The 16051-nt window shown below is 40.6% G+C and overlaps 1 protein-coding gene across 1 annotated transcript in view; it reads right to left on the bottom strand.

The window, feature by feature from the left end:
• Positions 1–10419: 10419 nt before the first annotated feature.
• The window catches only part of trpc5a (transient receptor potential cation channel, subfamily C, member 5a), a 77840-nt gene continuing 72208 nt past the window's right edge, over positions 10420–16051 (bottom strand). The window contains exons 16-17 of the mRNA XM_072459114.1: positions 13983–14072; positions 10420–11957 (exon numbers count right to left, since the gene is read on the bottom strand). Coding sequence (XP_072315215.1) covers positions 10905–11957; positions 13983–14072 — 1143 coding nt within the window. The 3' untranslated portion in view covers positions 10420–10904. The remainder of the gene's footprint in view (positions 11958–13982; positions 14073–16051) is intronic.

Raw genomic sequence — 16051 nt, 5'->3', positions numbered from 1 at the left:
CGAGGACAGGACAAACTTATCATTTGTTAAGTTTGCTCATCTGCTCATCCGAGGGGAAGGATAGAGACTGTTCTCTAGCTAAAAACTGCAGGAATTAATAAAAAAACATTGGGCACATATGAGGCATCAATAGCACTGTAAGAAGGTTAAACGCTCTGAAAAGTCGATTTTGCATGATATGGGACCTTTAAGCTAGGAATACCCTCGCCAGATATTCGAATAGATCCATGGTTACATCCCAGTGTTCAGCTCATGCGCATCGTCTTTGTGTGACTTTTCAACAGCGCCACCAAGGCACCTGGCATATGCATTACAACTTTATCAGGTACACACTTTTTAAAGTATATGTAAGCTCTAAATGCAGTTCCTTTTTGTACATCTCACTATTCATAAGTCCTTTCCTCATATGTATTGTGTTGGTTTGGAGGGAAAGTCACTATATGGGTAGATGTCTCTTGATTTATTAGCGAGACGTATTTATGGTGACATGTTTTGGCTGCTAATCGTCTTGGTGACATGTCATATATATCATGTCGCGTTGGTCACTGGACGGTCGCTCAAACTGACCGCGTCCAAGAAGGTCAATCACATGATAAGACTTACATACAGGTTACACTGGGCGAGCCTTCAGTATATATATTAAAAAAAACAAAAAACTGAATGCGAGAAACAGAAAGACGCAACAACGAATAAGAAAAGGAGAACTCAGTATGTGTTGTATCAGCTCAACCTCCCGGTCCAGGATGTGATTGATCTTTTTGCAGTGATCAACATACCAGGGGGTGTGTCCAGCTTGACCACGCCTCCGTATATAAGTAGAATGGTGTAGAGGTTAGAGCTTCGAGGAATGATGAGGCCAAGAAGTTGTCAAAGTAGGCCATTCCTGAGTTGGAAGAACGTCTCCCAAAAACTCACATCGTCGTGGCTCGATTTGATATTTTTGCCAAAACACGAGATGACGCTGCAGAATGTGACCCCAATTCCCGCCGCGCCGCGTCCTCAGATCTCCCCGCCTCCCCCCCCCAACGCCGCGGTTTCAGAAGAAGAAGAAGAAGACGGGGGGAGCTCGCTGGCGGCTGGTGTCAATTAAATCTTCAACTTCGGCGCTGGGCTAAAAATAGCTCGCCGCGCGCAGTTTCTCCGGGCGACGCGAGGAGAGGAATCTGGCGTTCGCGGTCTCGCTGACAAGGGGCGGGAATCGGAGCCATCGACGGCGTGCGAAAAAAGAGCGAGAACATGACTGGAATTTCAAGGTCAAATTCAAGTGGGTTTTGTGTTATGTAAGTTTCTTGGCAGGCGGAACATAGAAGCGATGAGAGCGTCAGACCGACCGGTGATTATACTAACCCATATATAAGGGAATATCTGAGGTAAAAGTACTTTGCTGGTCTTGTTTGGAAGGATTTTGACACACGTATATATGTATCTAGGTGATGCACAGCAAAAGGTTGAGTCAAAACTGCTAAAAATAATCTCGACTTGAATCATAAGAGTTGAAAATTTGCTGTTTTTTCGTAGCTAATGTAAAGTTTCACCAGTTACTCAGAAATATGGAAATGTTTGGAACAAGTCTGTCTTTTTTTTCTTAAATATTAGAATACCTGAAAAATATATTTTTTTTTTTTATTGAGCACTTTTAAGTGGCGCATTGTTTTATGTTTCCACCGTATTGTCGTTTGTGATTTTATCGTTTCACTAATAATGGCAATAAAACAGTGAAAGAAGTCAAACACATCAAAAACAACCCAGAGCACATGTTTTTTCTTCTAAGGATGCCTTTATTAAAGAGTTCACAGCGTGCGCTAACCGTTCGCTTATAGAAAAAGAACACAGTCGAGGCAAACATTCATCCCTGCGGAACACCCAAATCGAAAAAAGGAGTCGAGTAAAAACGGATATACTTTTATTTGATTATTTAAAGCTCAAAATCCCTTTAAACCAGAAGGGAACCTGAAGGATGCTGTGTGTGTGGAAGAGTGTGGGTTTCACCTATGGGCAGCCGATGGGACAACAACAAACGAGAACGCAAAAATATCGATCGATTTTTAGACACGTTTACACAATGAAAAATGAAACACGACACAACAAATAAACACATATTTGTCAGTTCGACGCATGTTTGTGATGCTATTCAAGTGACCATTAGTTGCACTAGATTTCAACGTTAGCAGCTACTGTTTTTAGCCTGATTATGAATGCAGGTGGAGTCCTTCCGCAAACAAATCATGAAATCAATGCTCTGATATAATATTACTTGATTTCCACAATACATTATTTGAATTGAATGGGTTTTAAGGTCCTGTTCATAAGCAACGGTTCAAAAGGTCTAATATTTAGTCATGAATAGCAGCTTTTTTAAATTACTTTCACAAGACGCTGCACATAGCAATTCCCATTAGAACCAATAAATATCCCGACTTGAAACTTGATGCGTCTTTTACGGGCCCCCAAGGAAAACAACGTCAATACATTTAATTTACTTCCAGCAAAACTCCCCATTCAACATAAGCACACTGTTACGTCCCATACACTGGATTTACTGGTTTACACGGCAACAACAGGTGTAATTTAGAAAGTATTCATGGTGTAGGTGTAGATAAGTGTGGCTGACATGATTCTGTTTCATCATTTGAACCTTTGTCATTTTGGAAAGCTTGTTTTATTCAGTGCGTTTCTATTAAAAACAGTTCAAACAGACGCCAGCTCCTCCTATTGGTCAGCCTCTGTCGTGTTCTGAGTGACTGACAAGTGGGTGTAACCAATCACATTAAAGTGCCTATAACAGGTTGGACCACTCATTTAACTCAAATGCAGTTAAGATAAATGTATACATATTTTTAAAGAATATAAAAATATATGCCAGAATAGCACATATTTTAGGCTTATAATTTTACTTCCTGGTTGTAACTGATGATGTCACTCGAGGAAATGAGCGAGCAGCCAATGGGCCAAAACTCGTCAAATTTAATTTGTCGAACACAAATACACGAGAGCACCTTTATTTTGAGTTTATGTTAGAGGGTCAAAAAGTTAGTTGTTTCTTTTATCTAAATTATGCACTAAGTGTCAGTTGTGTGATTTCACTTTCACTTCTTTCAATTTCCACAGATCTTTTTCAATTTTCTCCACAAATAGCAACTTGATTGGTGCAAAACTATCATTTATATTTACAACAGATATATTTACACCAAATGAAGTAAAAATGTATATATTAACAGATATTTACACCGAATGAAGTCAAAATTATAACATGAAAAAGCCTTGTCATAGGCACTTTAGTAGAAGATGTCTGTAGTTACAGTTTCAACACCGCAGGAACTGTGACCTACAGGCTTTAAGAAAACTATGATAGAAATGCAGATGTAGATTATTGGTCTTGGTTCCTATTTTACAGTTTTCAATGTATTTGTTTGAATCTAAAATGTATGTTATTACTAGTCAGAAATACTACAAAACAAGAAACAAACAACTACAGTAGGTGGCGGTAAATGCACTTTTTCAGGTGGCTGCCAACCGCCATTAAAAGTAACAGAAGAAGAAGAAGAAGAAGATGATGATGAAGAAGAAGAAGAAGAAATAGAAGAAGTAGTAGTAGTAGTAGTAGAAGAAGAAGAAGTAGAAGTAGTAGAAGAAGTAGAAGTAGTAGTAGAAGAAGAAGAAGTAGAAGAAGAAGAAGAAGAAGAAGAAGAAAAAACTCAAACCCTTATTTTATTCATAAGTAGGTTTGTCGCTAACGATTCTTTTAGTAGTCGACGAGATAAACGATGATATTGAATATACTTGGACGTTTTAGTTACTTTATCAACCAAATAAAAGGTGGCAGTTTGTTGATTGAAGGTTTATTGATAGAGATAGATATATTTATGAATAAAGCATAATACTTATTTAAAAGAAAGTGTGTTCTTTTTTGACATTTTGATATAATAAAGTCTTTGTCTTTGTATAAGTATATTTCCGTATGTGTTTTAGTCCGTACAGTCCGGCTCATCATAATGAACAAAATATGATTTCCAGTTCTTTACAGCGGATATTTTTTGAGCTCGTTCTAATTCTGCCGCAAAAATCGATGCCCGTGCGTTTGAATCGAGGCCTCACAGTGGCAGTCGAGTGTGGCGGGGGGTTAAAAAGCCCCCATGGGACGAGGAACTGCCAATACGCGCTCCGCATCAAGCCCTGACGGACGACAAACGCACGGCACTGCCCGGGCGCCAAGGCAGAGTCAGGGGCTAAATGCTATCGGAACAATCTGAGAGGTAATTGGTTGTTTTCAGGTTGTAGAATGTGGTGATGTCATACTCCCAGATGCCGGGGGGAGGAGCCAGATTTCCCTATCGATAACACCGTCGTACTTTGCCATGAAATATCTCAAATGTAAAATCACAAATGTTTCGCCGCATGATTTCTTCATTAACGTCGTGTCATAGCACGAAATTGCATTTTAACGATACTCATTGTAGTTGCCCTCGTCTGTACTGAATAACTTTGGCCTTTAGAACGTCGTGATGTCGTCTGAAACCCGGCAAGAGAGCGGCAAAATGAATCATAATTTAGATTTGAACGATCGCAATGAGTAAACTACAAACTGCCACGGCGACAATTATCCAACGCGACGGTTATGAAGCTTTTCTCGCCAAAAATCGCCAATAATGAGACAGTTTGACCTTTCACGTTTCACCGGGTCCAAACCTATCCAAAAGGTCTTAGGGTGCTGTTTGTCCACTTCAGTGATTCGATCGGGACTATAAGTTGCGTGAAACGTTTGGATTTGTTGCGGTTCACGTTCTCACCGCAGCTCAAACAGACTGCAACAAACGAAAATACCCCCGCTCGCCTGAGGTGGCGCTGCATCCCACAAAGGAAAGAAAACGTCGCAGAAATCAACAACAAACTAGGAACCACGCCCGCCTGTTGGCCTCATGGATCTATGTTTGCCTGGGTGTGTTTTATGTACATATTGAGACCAAGTTTATGTCTATTTTATTAGTAAATTCTTAATTCATTCATGTTTTATTTGATTTTATAGACTTTAATATTCTTCTTTTTCATTGTCTTATGTTGCACCTTTACGCCGAGTTTCTATGTTCCTATGTTTGCGATCTTGATGACAATGGCAATAAACCTTTTTCCGAGTCTGATTTCTGATTCTAACATAATATAGTGGTAGCTCAGTGTTAAAACGCATAATTTAGGTGTTTTTACAGCTTGCACGACGACATAAACGACAAACGATTGCCTATCATAGAGCGTCCAATAGCGCCGTTTGAACGCTGACAAAGTACTGAAAATGTCACCTATAAAAGGAAACTGCAACCCATGAATATTTATCTTGCCTGATGAATAATTTTGGTTGATTTCCCTCCGTCTGGATCGTAACATCGCTGATTTTGTACATTCTATGGGAAGTTTTTTTTGCCATCTGTGTCCCGGAGGTCTGACTGATTACGGGAGGCCGAGCCCGGAACCAGGTCGCCACGGAGACGGGAGAATGCCGGGTTGCCAGGGAGACAGGAGAACGCCGGGTCACCACGGTTACGGGTAACATTTTGAGACGGAATGATGCGAGGGACGAGATTAAAACGACGCCTAACACGAGATTGGTGAGAGGAAATTGGACTATAACTTGATCATTTAATACGTTTAATTGTCTTATTCAACTCGGAGCATTTAAGAACCTATTTAGTACAAACATAAAAGTGCTGTACTTACATTGGATACTTTTACTTTTACATTTGAGAGCTGGTCATTTTGAACTTGACTAAATAGTAGAAAGTATTTTTTCTTTCCTTCTCATTTTCAAGTGCATTCATGGGGATATGTTGTCTGAAGGTATCGAGGAAACAAATACATTTAATATAAACTAAAACATGACAATAACATCTTGGATTCAGCACAATCCTTTATCAAGAGCCCGACATTTGACACTTTCATTTAACTTGAGTCCAGCTCACTGTGTAACTGTTTAGCCCCCAAAATAGGCTTGAATAAAAGCATGTTTTATATTTTTGGATGTTTTTATCTCACTAAAATATATAAAAACACGTGTCCATCCTCCACCACTGATTATGATGATCTTTTATTCCTGTTAGACATCTTGACCATGGCTTTTCTCAAATTAAAATCATGCATGTGGCTTTTGAAATACCTGAAAATCTTAGCTGGCACAACAATAGTCTTCACCAAACACCACCAGAGGGCGCTAGAAAAGTAGTTTAAGCTATAAAACGATAGTGGCTAGAACAAGAAGTTGCCGATTGAGCAATAAAATGGTCAAAACGAGTCTCGTGAAGGTTTATAAACTAAAAAGCTTCATTGTTTACACTGTTACAAGATTATAATTTGATTAAAATCTCAATAAAATATTAACAGAATATATGTAGTTTAAATGGGACTGTTACTACATTAAAGGGCCTTGAATTGGGTTTCCGTGTGATGAGAAAAATTGGCACAGTTGCCGTGGCAATTGAAAACTTAATATTCGATCTTTTGAATGGTCCACAGTCGGGAAGACAATAAGCCTTAATCAAAATAATCTTCAGGCTCCAACAATATTTGGAAGAATTTCTCAGATTTTACAAAGGTGCAGTTTAGAGTTGGGCAATATTTCAAAATACACAATATAAAGTGATTATTTAATGCAAAATTAGAATCAAGTATGTAGTTTATTTTGAAAAATACAGCAAAAAAGGTGATTCTAAATAAATAAAAAAATAAAAAAGATAAAATAAATAAAATAAATAAAATAAATAAAATAAATAAAATAAATAAAATAAATAAAATAAATAAAATAAAATCCAATAAAATAAATAAAATAAATAAAATAAATAAAATAAATAAAATAAATAAAATAAATAAAACAAAATCCAATAAAATCCAATAAAATCCAATAAAATCCAATAAATACATCAAATTAAATCAAATGAAATGCATAAAATACATTGAACAAATAAATAAATAAATACAATGTTTATGGTGATGTATGTGCATTTTTGTGGGTCATTTTACTGCAATTTAATTTGTCTGAGAGTCAAATCTCAACATTAGAGACCTTTTTGTTGCATTGAACATAATATAGTACAAATATTGTTATCAGGATTCAATATTGCCCACCCACCTATTAAAAAATTGAATTAAAAACCTTGCTAAATGATAGAAAAAGCCCGTTCCAGAGCGTCCCAGCAGCTGCCCACCTCGTCACATTGTGCAGTGTGTGGTGTGTGTTGTAAGCAAAGTCGTCTTGATCAAACATGCATATTAATAACTCTACTTCATCTTGGTATTATAATAACCAGAGTATATTCAACAGCCTCAGCTTATGCCCGCCGCCTGTTCCCAAGTACAAAAATAAATGCTAAAAAATGATGAAACTACAGTGAAATTTTCTTTTGAAATGAACGTCCCAGATTGAGAAAAAGGCAACTTCACTTCACCATAAACAAACATCTTCGCTAACATGGCTCCCCACAGACGATGTTCTACAGGAGTTCTACATGAATTGATGCGTTTGAACGTGTTTCTTATATAGTTTTAGAGGTTACTTTTGACCAGGACCAATGTACACATTTTTATTATAAAATTAAAGCTTTTTCGGCTTGGTTTTGCATGTAGATTATCTTAAAATAAAGCAAGCGTATGTATATATGATGTACAAAAGAACGTCAAAATCACTGCAATATTGAAATATCACCATATAAAATCAATAAATGATGCAAGATCTCCATTTGCTGATGCACTGTGAGGCCAATAGACTGAAGCTAAAACAATGGCTGCTGTGAAGAGTGATTAAATGATCATATTTAGTCTGATAAAGGTGTATTTACGGACGTAAAGCTGTGGTACCCGCATTTCAAACAGCAAAGGGGAAGTATGGAATGTATTTAAAACTATCTAACATAGTATCTAGCTCTCACGATCCCTTTTGTACGTTCTTAATATTCATATGCGTTCATGTCACACGGTTCAGTAAAAGTGGGGTGGACCACCAAAGCTCAGTCAATCAGAAAACTGCTTATAACTCTTACTTTCAAGCTTGTATAAATGGATAAACGACTGTATTATTAGTCGAACTCTAAGCATGTTTTAAAAGCAGAATTTAAAGGTATTCATGATTAAACTGTTTATTGATTAATCCCCACCCTGGGCTGAGTTGATCAATAAATACACTTCATGAAATATATACGTTTGTGTTTGGTTCAGAACGCCACTTTAACCAGGCAAAGCGCTAACATCTCCACGGAGACAAGAAGAACGAAATACATGAAACGTTCAATGACATCAGCTGCTGGTTGACAGTTAATTGACATTTTTTGGGGGGATAAAGCAACCAAATGAACCGACAAAATGAGTTGTTACAATAGAATTATAGCCCGGATGATACAAAATACAAGACTTTTAAACACGAATGGATGAAACGTCTGAAGGGAGCCATTGACAGTAATTAATTCCCATTCACGTCTTCCCTCGCACTCATTTACTAAACAGGTTCCAGTTTAAAGTGTATTATTGAGGAAGAGCCGAACGAGAAGCCGGAAATATCAGAGGCAACTCAAATAGAAGCAAACACAGTTGTATTTAAATAGAAAAAACAAAACAAAAATATTATTGTGTCGATATAAGTCTCTTATTATTATTATTATTAGTACGATTATTACTGTTATCAGGAGAGAAGAAGTTCCTTGGCCCTTTTGTGGTGCAGAGAGAGAGGCTGCAGTGGATCCATGCTCTTCATCCAGTTCCATTTATGCTCTTTTTCCCCCCCGTAAGCAAGCGATTTCAGAACCAAAATCATTCCGTTTCCAGGTAAAATTAGGATCAGAGTCAACGTATTTCCAATAGATGCAAATCCCGTGAGGTTTAAAGGGTGAACAAAGCAACCGTGGCTTCCAAAAATCCACTCGATCGGGTCAAAAATCTCCCCCCCAAAAAGGTAAAGCGTCACGCGAGTTTCCCCCGTGCGTCGTTTGTGTTTCCGATGCGCGGCGATGCTAACGTTTGACGGAAGGCAGTTGGATGTCACCGCGCTCGAGCTCTGTGTGTGTGTGTGTGTTTACGCTAACGTTCCCCGTAGCGTTTAAACTCATTTCCATACGCAATCCTGGAGCTGACGATTGACCCCCAATGTCGGGCTGTTGTTTGAACGAAAGTGCATTTTAAATAAAGCTAGGTATGCAAGACGGCGAGCAGAAACGAGCCTGTTCCAGTGGTCGAACCATCAATCTCGGACCACTTTAACTCTGGCATGCATAGCTTTTGTGAAATAAGATAAGGTGCGACTAATTTTTGGTTTCGCTTTAGTAACGAGGACGGGGATAAAAGGTGCAATTCAAGAAAGGCAAAAACATGATTAGGTTTCAAATTGTCAACTATATTTATCGTAATTATCGTACCACGGAGGGTCCAATGCCTGCGCGTCTCCGTGGAGGTTTAAACGCTTTCCCTGGAATGTTTCCACAGAATTGCATTAAACTTCTCTATCTCCACGGTGACGAGCTGGTAACCCCATCGTCCCAGGGCTACACTCGCGTCCAGCAAGACACAGCCAACGCCGCCACACACTCGTAATCAATACAATCTAAATCTTATCTCAATTATACGTAAAGATAAGGCCGATCTCAGCAACGTTTTAACATCTTTTTATGTAAAATACTTTGGGTTTTGGCTGGCGTTTGATACACAGCTTTATAACTGCTGCTAACGTGCGCTAGCTTTGTTTTGCCGAACACGCCGGCTCGACGTGCGGCAGCTCGATTATAGACAATTTAACGCAATCGCAATCATTTTAGTCAGAATTGTAATCATGATTATTCAAACAGTGACTAATTTACTGTCCATTCTGTCTCCATAGCATAAAAGAGAAGAGAAGAATTGTCACCTCTCTATTTCGCATTTTACGTCATCGTCGGGCGTAGTCGTCGTAATCGAAATGCTAATATTTGCGCAGCCCTAGCTCCGCATAATACATATCATCACTGGAATTACGGCGATGTATCACGAGATCACGGCGGCGTTCGTTGCTGCTGCTGCTTTTTGTTGCCGTCTTGTTTGAGTCTCTCGTCCAATCGTGTCGCGGTAGTGTGTAGCCCCAACGTAGCTAATGCCAACCTGCACCAGAACTCTTTGCGAGGGCTACTTGGAACCCCTTAAACGGGACCAATGGAAACAAGGCTAGAGTGCAGCTTTAACAATACATTTTACTTTGCTCTGCTCTGGCCTCAGTGTCGTGACATGCTAAATAATCCGCTTTATCCGCGAATTGAACTCAGAATGACAGGTGCATTCTGAGGATAGTGAGAAGAACCAGCGTCAAGCAACTAAATGATCACTTTATTCTGGACGTGGTGCAAATGAGGGAGCAATTTTCAAGAATGGCAAATTTGAAGAAAATGGACGTCAACTTTACAATTTGTTGGCTTTAAAGTGCTCGCATCATCTTAGAAGTCCCTTTCTAAAACTATTGGGCTAACTATGCTAGGTACTACATACAGTCATGCCAAATACTTCTAAGAATGCTAGAGTATATATCATATTGTCATGCGATTTCGTGATGGCGGCTACGAGGCAATAGTACCTATCTCTATTGTTTGCTAATGCTAAACATTAGTCGTTTTTGAATACTAGTCAGTTTGAACTCTACGGCAATGAGGTGAAGATGGTTTCAGGACTACAAAAATAAATAGATACTGTTTTGCTAAATGCGCTTGTGATAAATATTGATCTAGAATAACATGCTGGTGAAGTTGTCCAGATGACATCAAACTGCCTTCATAGAGAAGCCGCTAAAAATCCAAAAGCGGCCATCTTCCCGCGTTTACACCTGGCTCCTCCCACCTCTCTCTCTGTCTCTCTCTCCTTTGTTTTCGAAACAAACAAAACAGAAAAACAATAACAGTCACGTGACCGAGCCCGTCCTATAGTTGCGTCGTCACAGATTCCTCTATGACCTCGCAGCTGTCCTCGATGACATCATCACAAGGCCCCACCCACCCTCCCATTAGCATACCCCGCCCGCCTCCCGACGTTTGCGCCGCCCCGGACACCCTGCCCACCCTTTCGATCCCGCCCACGCCTCCGCCGCCGTGGAAAACGTCCTCGCTCGAATCCAAGAGCCGCGAGCTGGACTCTGAAATGTTGGAAGCGCAGTGCAGTGATTGGCAGGGGCAGGGCGGGGGGCGGGGCAAAGTGGCGAGCAGCAAATCGCGTCCGTTCGTCCGGCGCGCGGGAGAAAACGCCGGGCCGATACTGTCCGCGGACCTACCGACCTCGTGCAGGTGCGGCTCGCTCCGTGTCACGTGCCCGAAATCGGCGTGTCCGTGGCTGCCCAGCGGTCTTAGCAGGCCGTCGGAGATCGTGAAACTCGGCGACGTTTGCAGGGGTAACGGAACGGGCGGGGCTTTGCGCTTGGATTGGGAGAACAGGTAGGACAGGCGCTTGAAGGAGTCTGTTTTGCCGCTCGTCGTCGACATCTGTTGCAGGCGGCTTCTCGCTCGCGCCAGGGACGACGTGAAGGAGGTCGACGCTAGCATGGTAGCGGAAGTGGCGGTCAACATGCTCGTTTTCAACCCGTTGCTTTTTGGTTTTCCGTCTTCGTCCTCCTCTTCCAAACCCCATTCCGGGCCCTCGTCCTGCCCGCCCGCCGATTCCGACGACGGCATCCCAGATATCGATCGGACCAAAGCAGAGACGCCCAAAGTCGAGCCTGCTCCGGAGTCTTCTTCCAGCGGGACCATGAAGCTAACACCCTTGGATGATTTTTGGGATCTTTCCCCCGTTCCTCCTCCTCCTCCTCCTCCTCCTCCTCCTCCTCCTCCGCCGCCGTCGCCTGATTCGCTGTCGTCTTCCGAAGCCGTGTTCCCGTCGTCTCTCGTGGTTTCGCTGGAGGAGTAATTCCGTCGCGGAGGTCGTCGGTTCCCCAGAAGATCCAAGACTTCGTAGCGGAAACTCGAGATATCCTGCTTCAGCTCCTTCAAGAAAAATATGACGAAAACGTGAGAATTTCGCGTGCAACAAAAACACACAGTTCTTATTTGTTTGAACGTGTAATTAAGTCTCTATTTTAGATAAGTAAAAAGCTCAAATTTGTCTTTTTAGTGGCGCTGCAAGATCTATTACAATCAAATCAAAATCGCAATTGGAATGGACACAACAATAGGTACTATAATTCCCTCCACGAACAACAAAATACCTTGTACCTTGTAAAACAAACTGTTGTTTTATAATTTCAGGTCTTTTTGTAAATTTTCATGGAAGCGTTTAATCATACATAAATCCCAAATCCATCGCATTTCTTGACAGAATTTGACATTTTGCCCAAATCCCGCCGCCTTCGCGTCTAAGTAACTGTAAAACCGGACAGACCTTTTACCCGTAGCGGTGTGACGCTCTTTGGCCCCGATTGCCTTCCTATTCCCTCCGTTGCCGTGGCGGTGACATGTTATCTCGGCGAACTCATCTCTCGCAGGTCGACAGCACATTGCATGACATCGTGCGGTAACGTGAGACAATGATTGCACACTGCGTTACCTCGACACTCGCTAACGCCCTTTGCCAATATCAATTCATATCCAGTATGTTGCGTGAGACGTTCCCTGCTCTTCTGGCTCTAATTCACATGCTTTTTTGGTATTATGTTCTATTTATTTATCCTTTTCTAGTAATTGTTTCATTTAGAGACAATTCGATCAACGATTTTTATCCTCTTTTGGGTTGATCAACCTTTTAGTCTTATTTTAGACCTGGTTCAGTCTCTTTTCAGACCACGTTTAGCCCTAATTTAGGTCGACATAGTTTTTTAAGGTTTAAATCTGGTCGTACTCGGGAAGCTAACTATTATCTTAGGTGGTAAAAGTCAGAGAACCGTTGACTTTAAAGCATTTATTTATCCTTTTCTAGTAATTGTTTCATTTAGAGACAATTCGATCAACGATTTTTATCCTCTTTTGGGTTAATCGACCTTTTAGTCTTATTTTAGACCTGGTTAAGTCTCTTTTCTGACCAAGTTTAGCCCTAATTTAGGTCAACATCTTTTTTTAGCGTTTAAATCTGGTCGTACTCAGGTTGTACCATTATCTTAGGTGGTACTTGGTGTTAAAAGTCGTAGAACCATCGACTTCAAAGCATTTAAATCCATCTGTCGTCCCTTTTGTTGATATAACGGCACATTCGGCGCTCAAATGTCCAAATGTTTCTCTCTCTCCTGGGACGCCGACTCCAGCTGATGTTGGTTTAACACCTTTTTGTTCCGTCCTAAATCTCCTCTCACACACACACAAATACACTGAAAAGTACACGCCGACGAGCAAGGGGTGTTTTATTTTTATTTTTTCACACCCAGAGGAAATATTCCACTTCAGAAGCAGCACATCCGAGCTCCAGCGGCTCCATCAGACCAGAGACCATTATTTAGAGTGGAGGATTTGCGAGGAAAAGGAGAGCGTAAAAATGACACTAGGATGTTTTCAGAGGCATAAAATTGAACAAATATAAAGCTCTACAATACGGCTTTTCATGTAAGGCAAAGGAAATATGCTTAATAAAACGGAACGTACACTTTTTGATCCTGATGTTGTCGTTTTGTCCGGATAAAGAGGAAATAAAAACGACTACAGTTTGCAGAAAGTGCGCTGATATGGGAACAAAGCAATCTAAAAGTGATGTGTCCATCCCGGAGACACCTGTCATGCTGCAATGTCAAATAAATATGGGAAGGAGTGTCTGGAATGCCTGCGGATGTGGTAAATTTGGATTTGGCTAGGTGTTTTTTATTTTTATTTTGTTCATTTTATTGTGTTTCTGTAATTTCCTTGTGATTTTAATGCATTTTTCCTGCTCTGTGAAGCACTTTGAATTGCCTTGTGTATGAAATGTGCTCTACAAATAAACTTTCCTTGCCTATAGAGTGTGAAAATGTGATGATACTGCGTTCTTCTTCATGACATCGCAGTTTATTCCGGTTGCTCGATGATATTAAGCAACAAAAGGGATCCCACCTTGAAGTTCTCCTCCGTCAGCCCCTCGTCCGTTTTGGCGCTCCGGATCATGGCCGCCACGTACCGCTTCACCAGGCTGCGGATCACTTCCTGTTTGGAGACAGTTTGCGACGGTTACGGGTTTATCACAGATGATTGAGTGAGAATGAAAGTTAGCTCGATTTGAGGATAAGCTCTTTCTCTCTTTTTCACTCTTCCTCTCTTTTTCACTCTCTCTCTTTTTCACTCTTTCTTTCTTTTTATATATATTTTTTAACCGTATGTTGTAAAACACTTTTAAGACGTACAACTACAGTAGGTGGTGGTGATGTAACACTTTATGGATACAAGAAGAAAAAGAAGAAGAAGTAGTAGAAGTAGTAGAAGAAGAAGAAGAAGTAGAAGTAGTCAAAGTAGAAGAAGTAGTAGTAGTAGTAGTAGAAGAATAAGAAGTAGAAGTAGTAGAAGTAGTAGTAGAAGTAGTAGAAGTAGAAGTAGTAGAAGTAGTAGTAGAAGAATAAGAAGTAGAAGTAGTAGAAGTAGAAGAAGTAGTAGAAGAAGTAGAAGTAGAAGTAGTAGTAGAAGAAGTAGAAGTAGTAGAAGTAGAAGTAGTAGTAGTAGAAGAAGTAGAAGTAGTAGAAGTAGAAGTAGTAGAAGTAGAAGAAGTAGAAGTAGTAGTAGAAGAAGTAGAAGTAGTAGAAGTAGTAGAAGAAAGAAGAAGAAGAAGAAGAAGAAGAAGAAGAAGGAGAAGAAAAAGAAGAAGAAGAAGAAGAAGAAGAAGAAGAAGAAGAAGAAGAAGAAGAAGAAGAAGAAGAAGAAGAAGAAGAAGAAGAAGGAGAAGAAGCTCGATTCGAATGGCATTAGTTTTACCTCGAAATAATTTGAATTCACCACCAACCATTCTCAAAGCCAGTTATAGTTTAAAAAAATATATATAATTAAAAAGTAAGAACACAAAAAAACTGCAGGGAAAGATGTGACCTCAAAAGTCTGACCGTACTCTGTTCCTCGAATTTGTGACCGGCTTTACAGAACTGAACTTTCTAAAAGACAAAATAAAATATAAAAATACATCAAATATGACAAAAACAGCCAGATTAAAAAGTTATTCACATTTACTTCTTATTTTTTTTTACTATATATTGAACAAAAACAACTTAATTTTGCTTCTAAAATGGTCACGATGATTCTTTTTTGGTTCTTTCAATTATATTGTGACCTGAATAATCACGAATATCGATCAACCTCATCATCTTGACACCCGCAGTCTTGCATTAATACTACGTTTGACATTTCATTCTCTCACGCGGACTTCAGCGACGGCGAAACAAGCGCGGATGTCTGTTTTTCTACAAAATGCCCGTCTCCCTGCGGCGGTTTCCATGGCAGAAGCAGCCGTGACCCGCGATGCTTTGCGAGGGTTAGCTGGATTTCAGGGACATTTGGTGCTGGCGAGATGCTGCCTTTTTTCCCTCCCACTCCACACCTGCGCGCGAGCCAGGCTGCCGCCGCTCTGCCAAGGCGTCGCTGCGCCGCGCCGCTAACAACGCTAACCGCCGCTAACAGCCGCTGACGACGCTGCATCGCCAAAGCGCGGACGCAGCCGGGCCAAATCGAAAACACGGAGATGGACGCGAGCGAAGGGCGGCCAATAATATCCGAGAAACTAAAGTGAAGATGCAAATGTGGATGGATTTGAAATACACTCTCCCACTCGTTTCATTGCTCCACAACAGACCAATTACTGTATTTTCCGGACTATAAGTTGCACCTTTTTTCATAGTTTTGGCCGGGGTGCGACTTATACTCATATACTTATACTCCGGAGTGACTTATATATGATATTATTTGTTATTTTCACACTTGTAACAGCATTTCATACTCCAGTGCGACTTATATATGTTTTTTTCTTCTTTATTATGCATTTTTTGGCTGGTGCGACTTATACACCGGTGCGACTTATAGTCCGGAAAATACGGTAAATCCCTTTTTTTCCTGGTAGCTTTGCGCAACTGGTGGTTAGTTTATGTGTCGTTCGAAGCGCGCGCCGTTGTTGTGTCTACGAGCAAGGCGCTTCCGTCCGAACAAAT

This window comes from Eucyclogobius newberryi, unplaced genomic scaffold (genome assembly GCF_026437365.1).
Source record: "Eucyclogobius newberryi isolate DKJ021-1_F unplaced genomic scaffold, fEucNew1.0.hap1 SCAF_22, whole genome shotgun sequence".
Lineage (NCBI taxonomy): Eukaryota > Metazoa > Chordata > Actinopteri > Gobiiformes > Gobiidae > Eucyclogobius > Eucyclogobius newberryi.
This window is presented reverse-complemented; position numbering and strand designations above follow the sequence as displayed.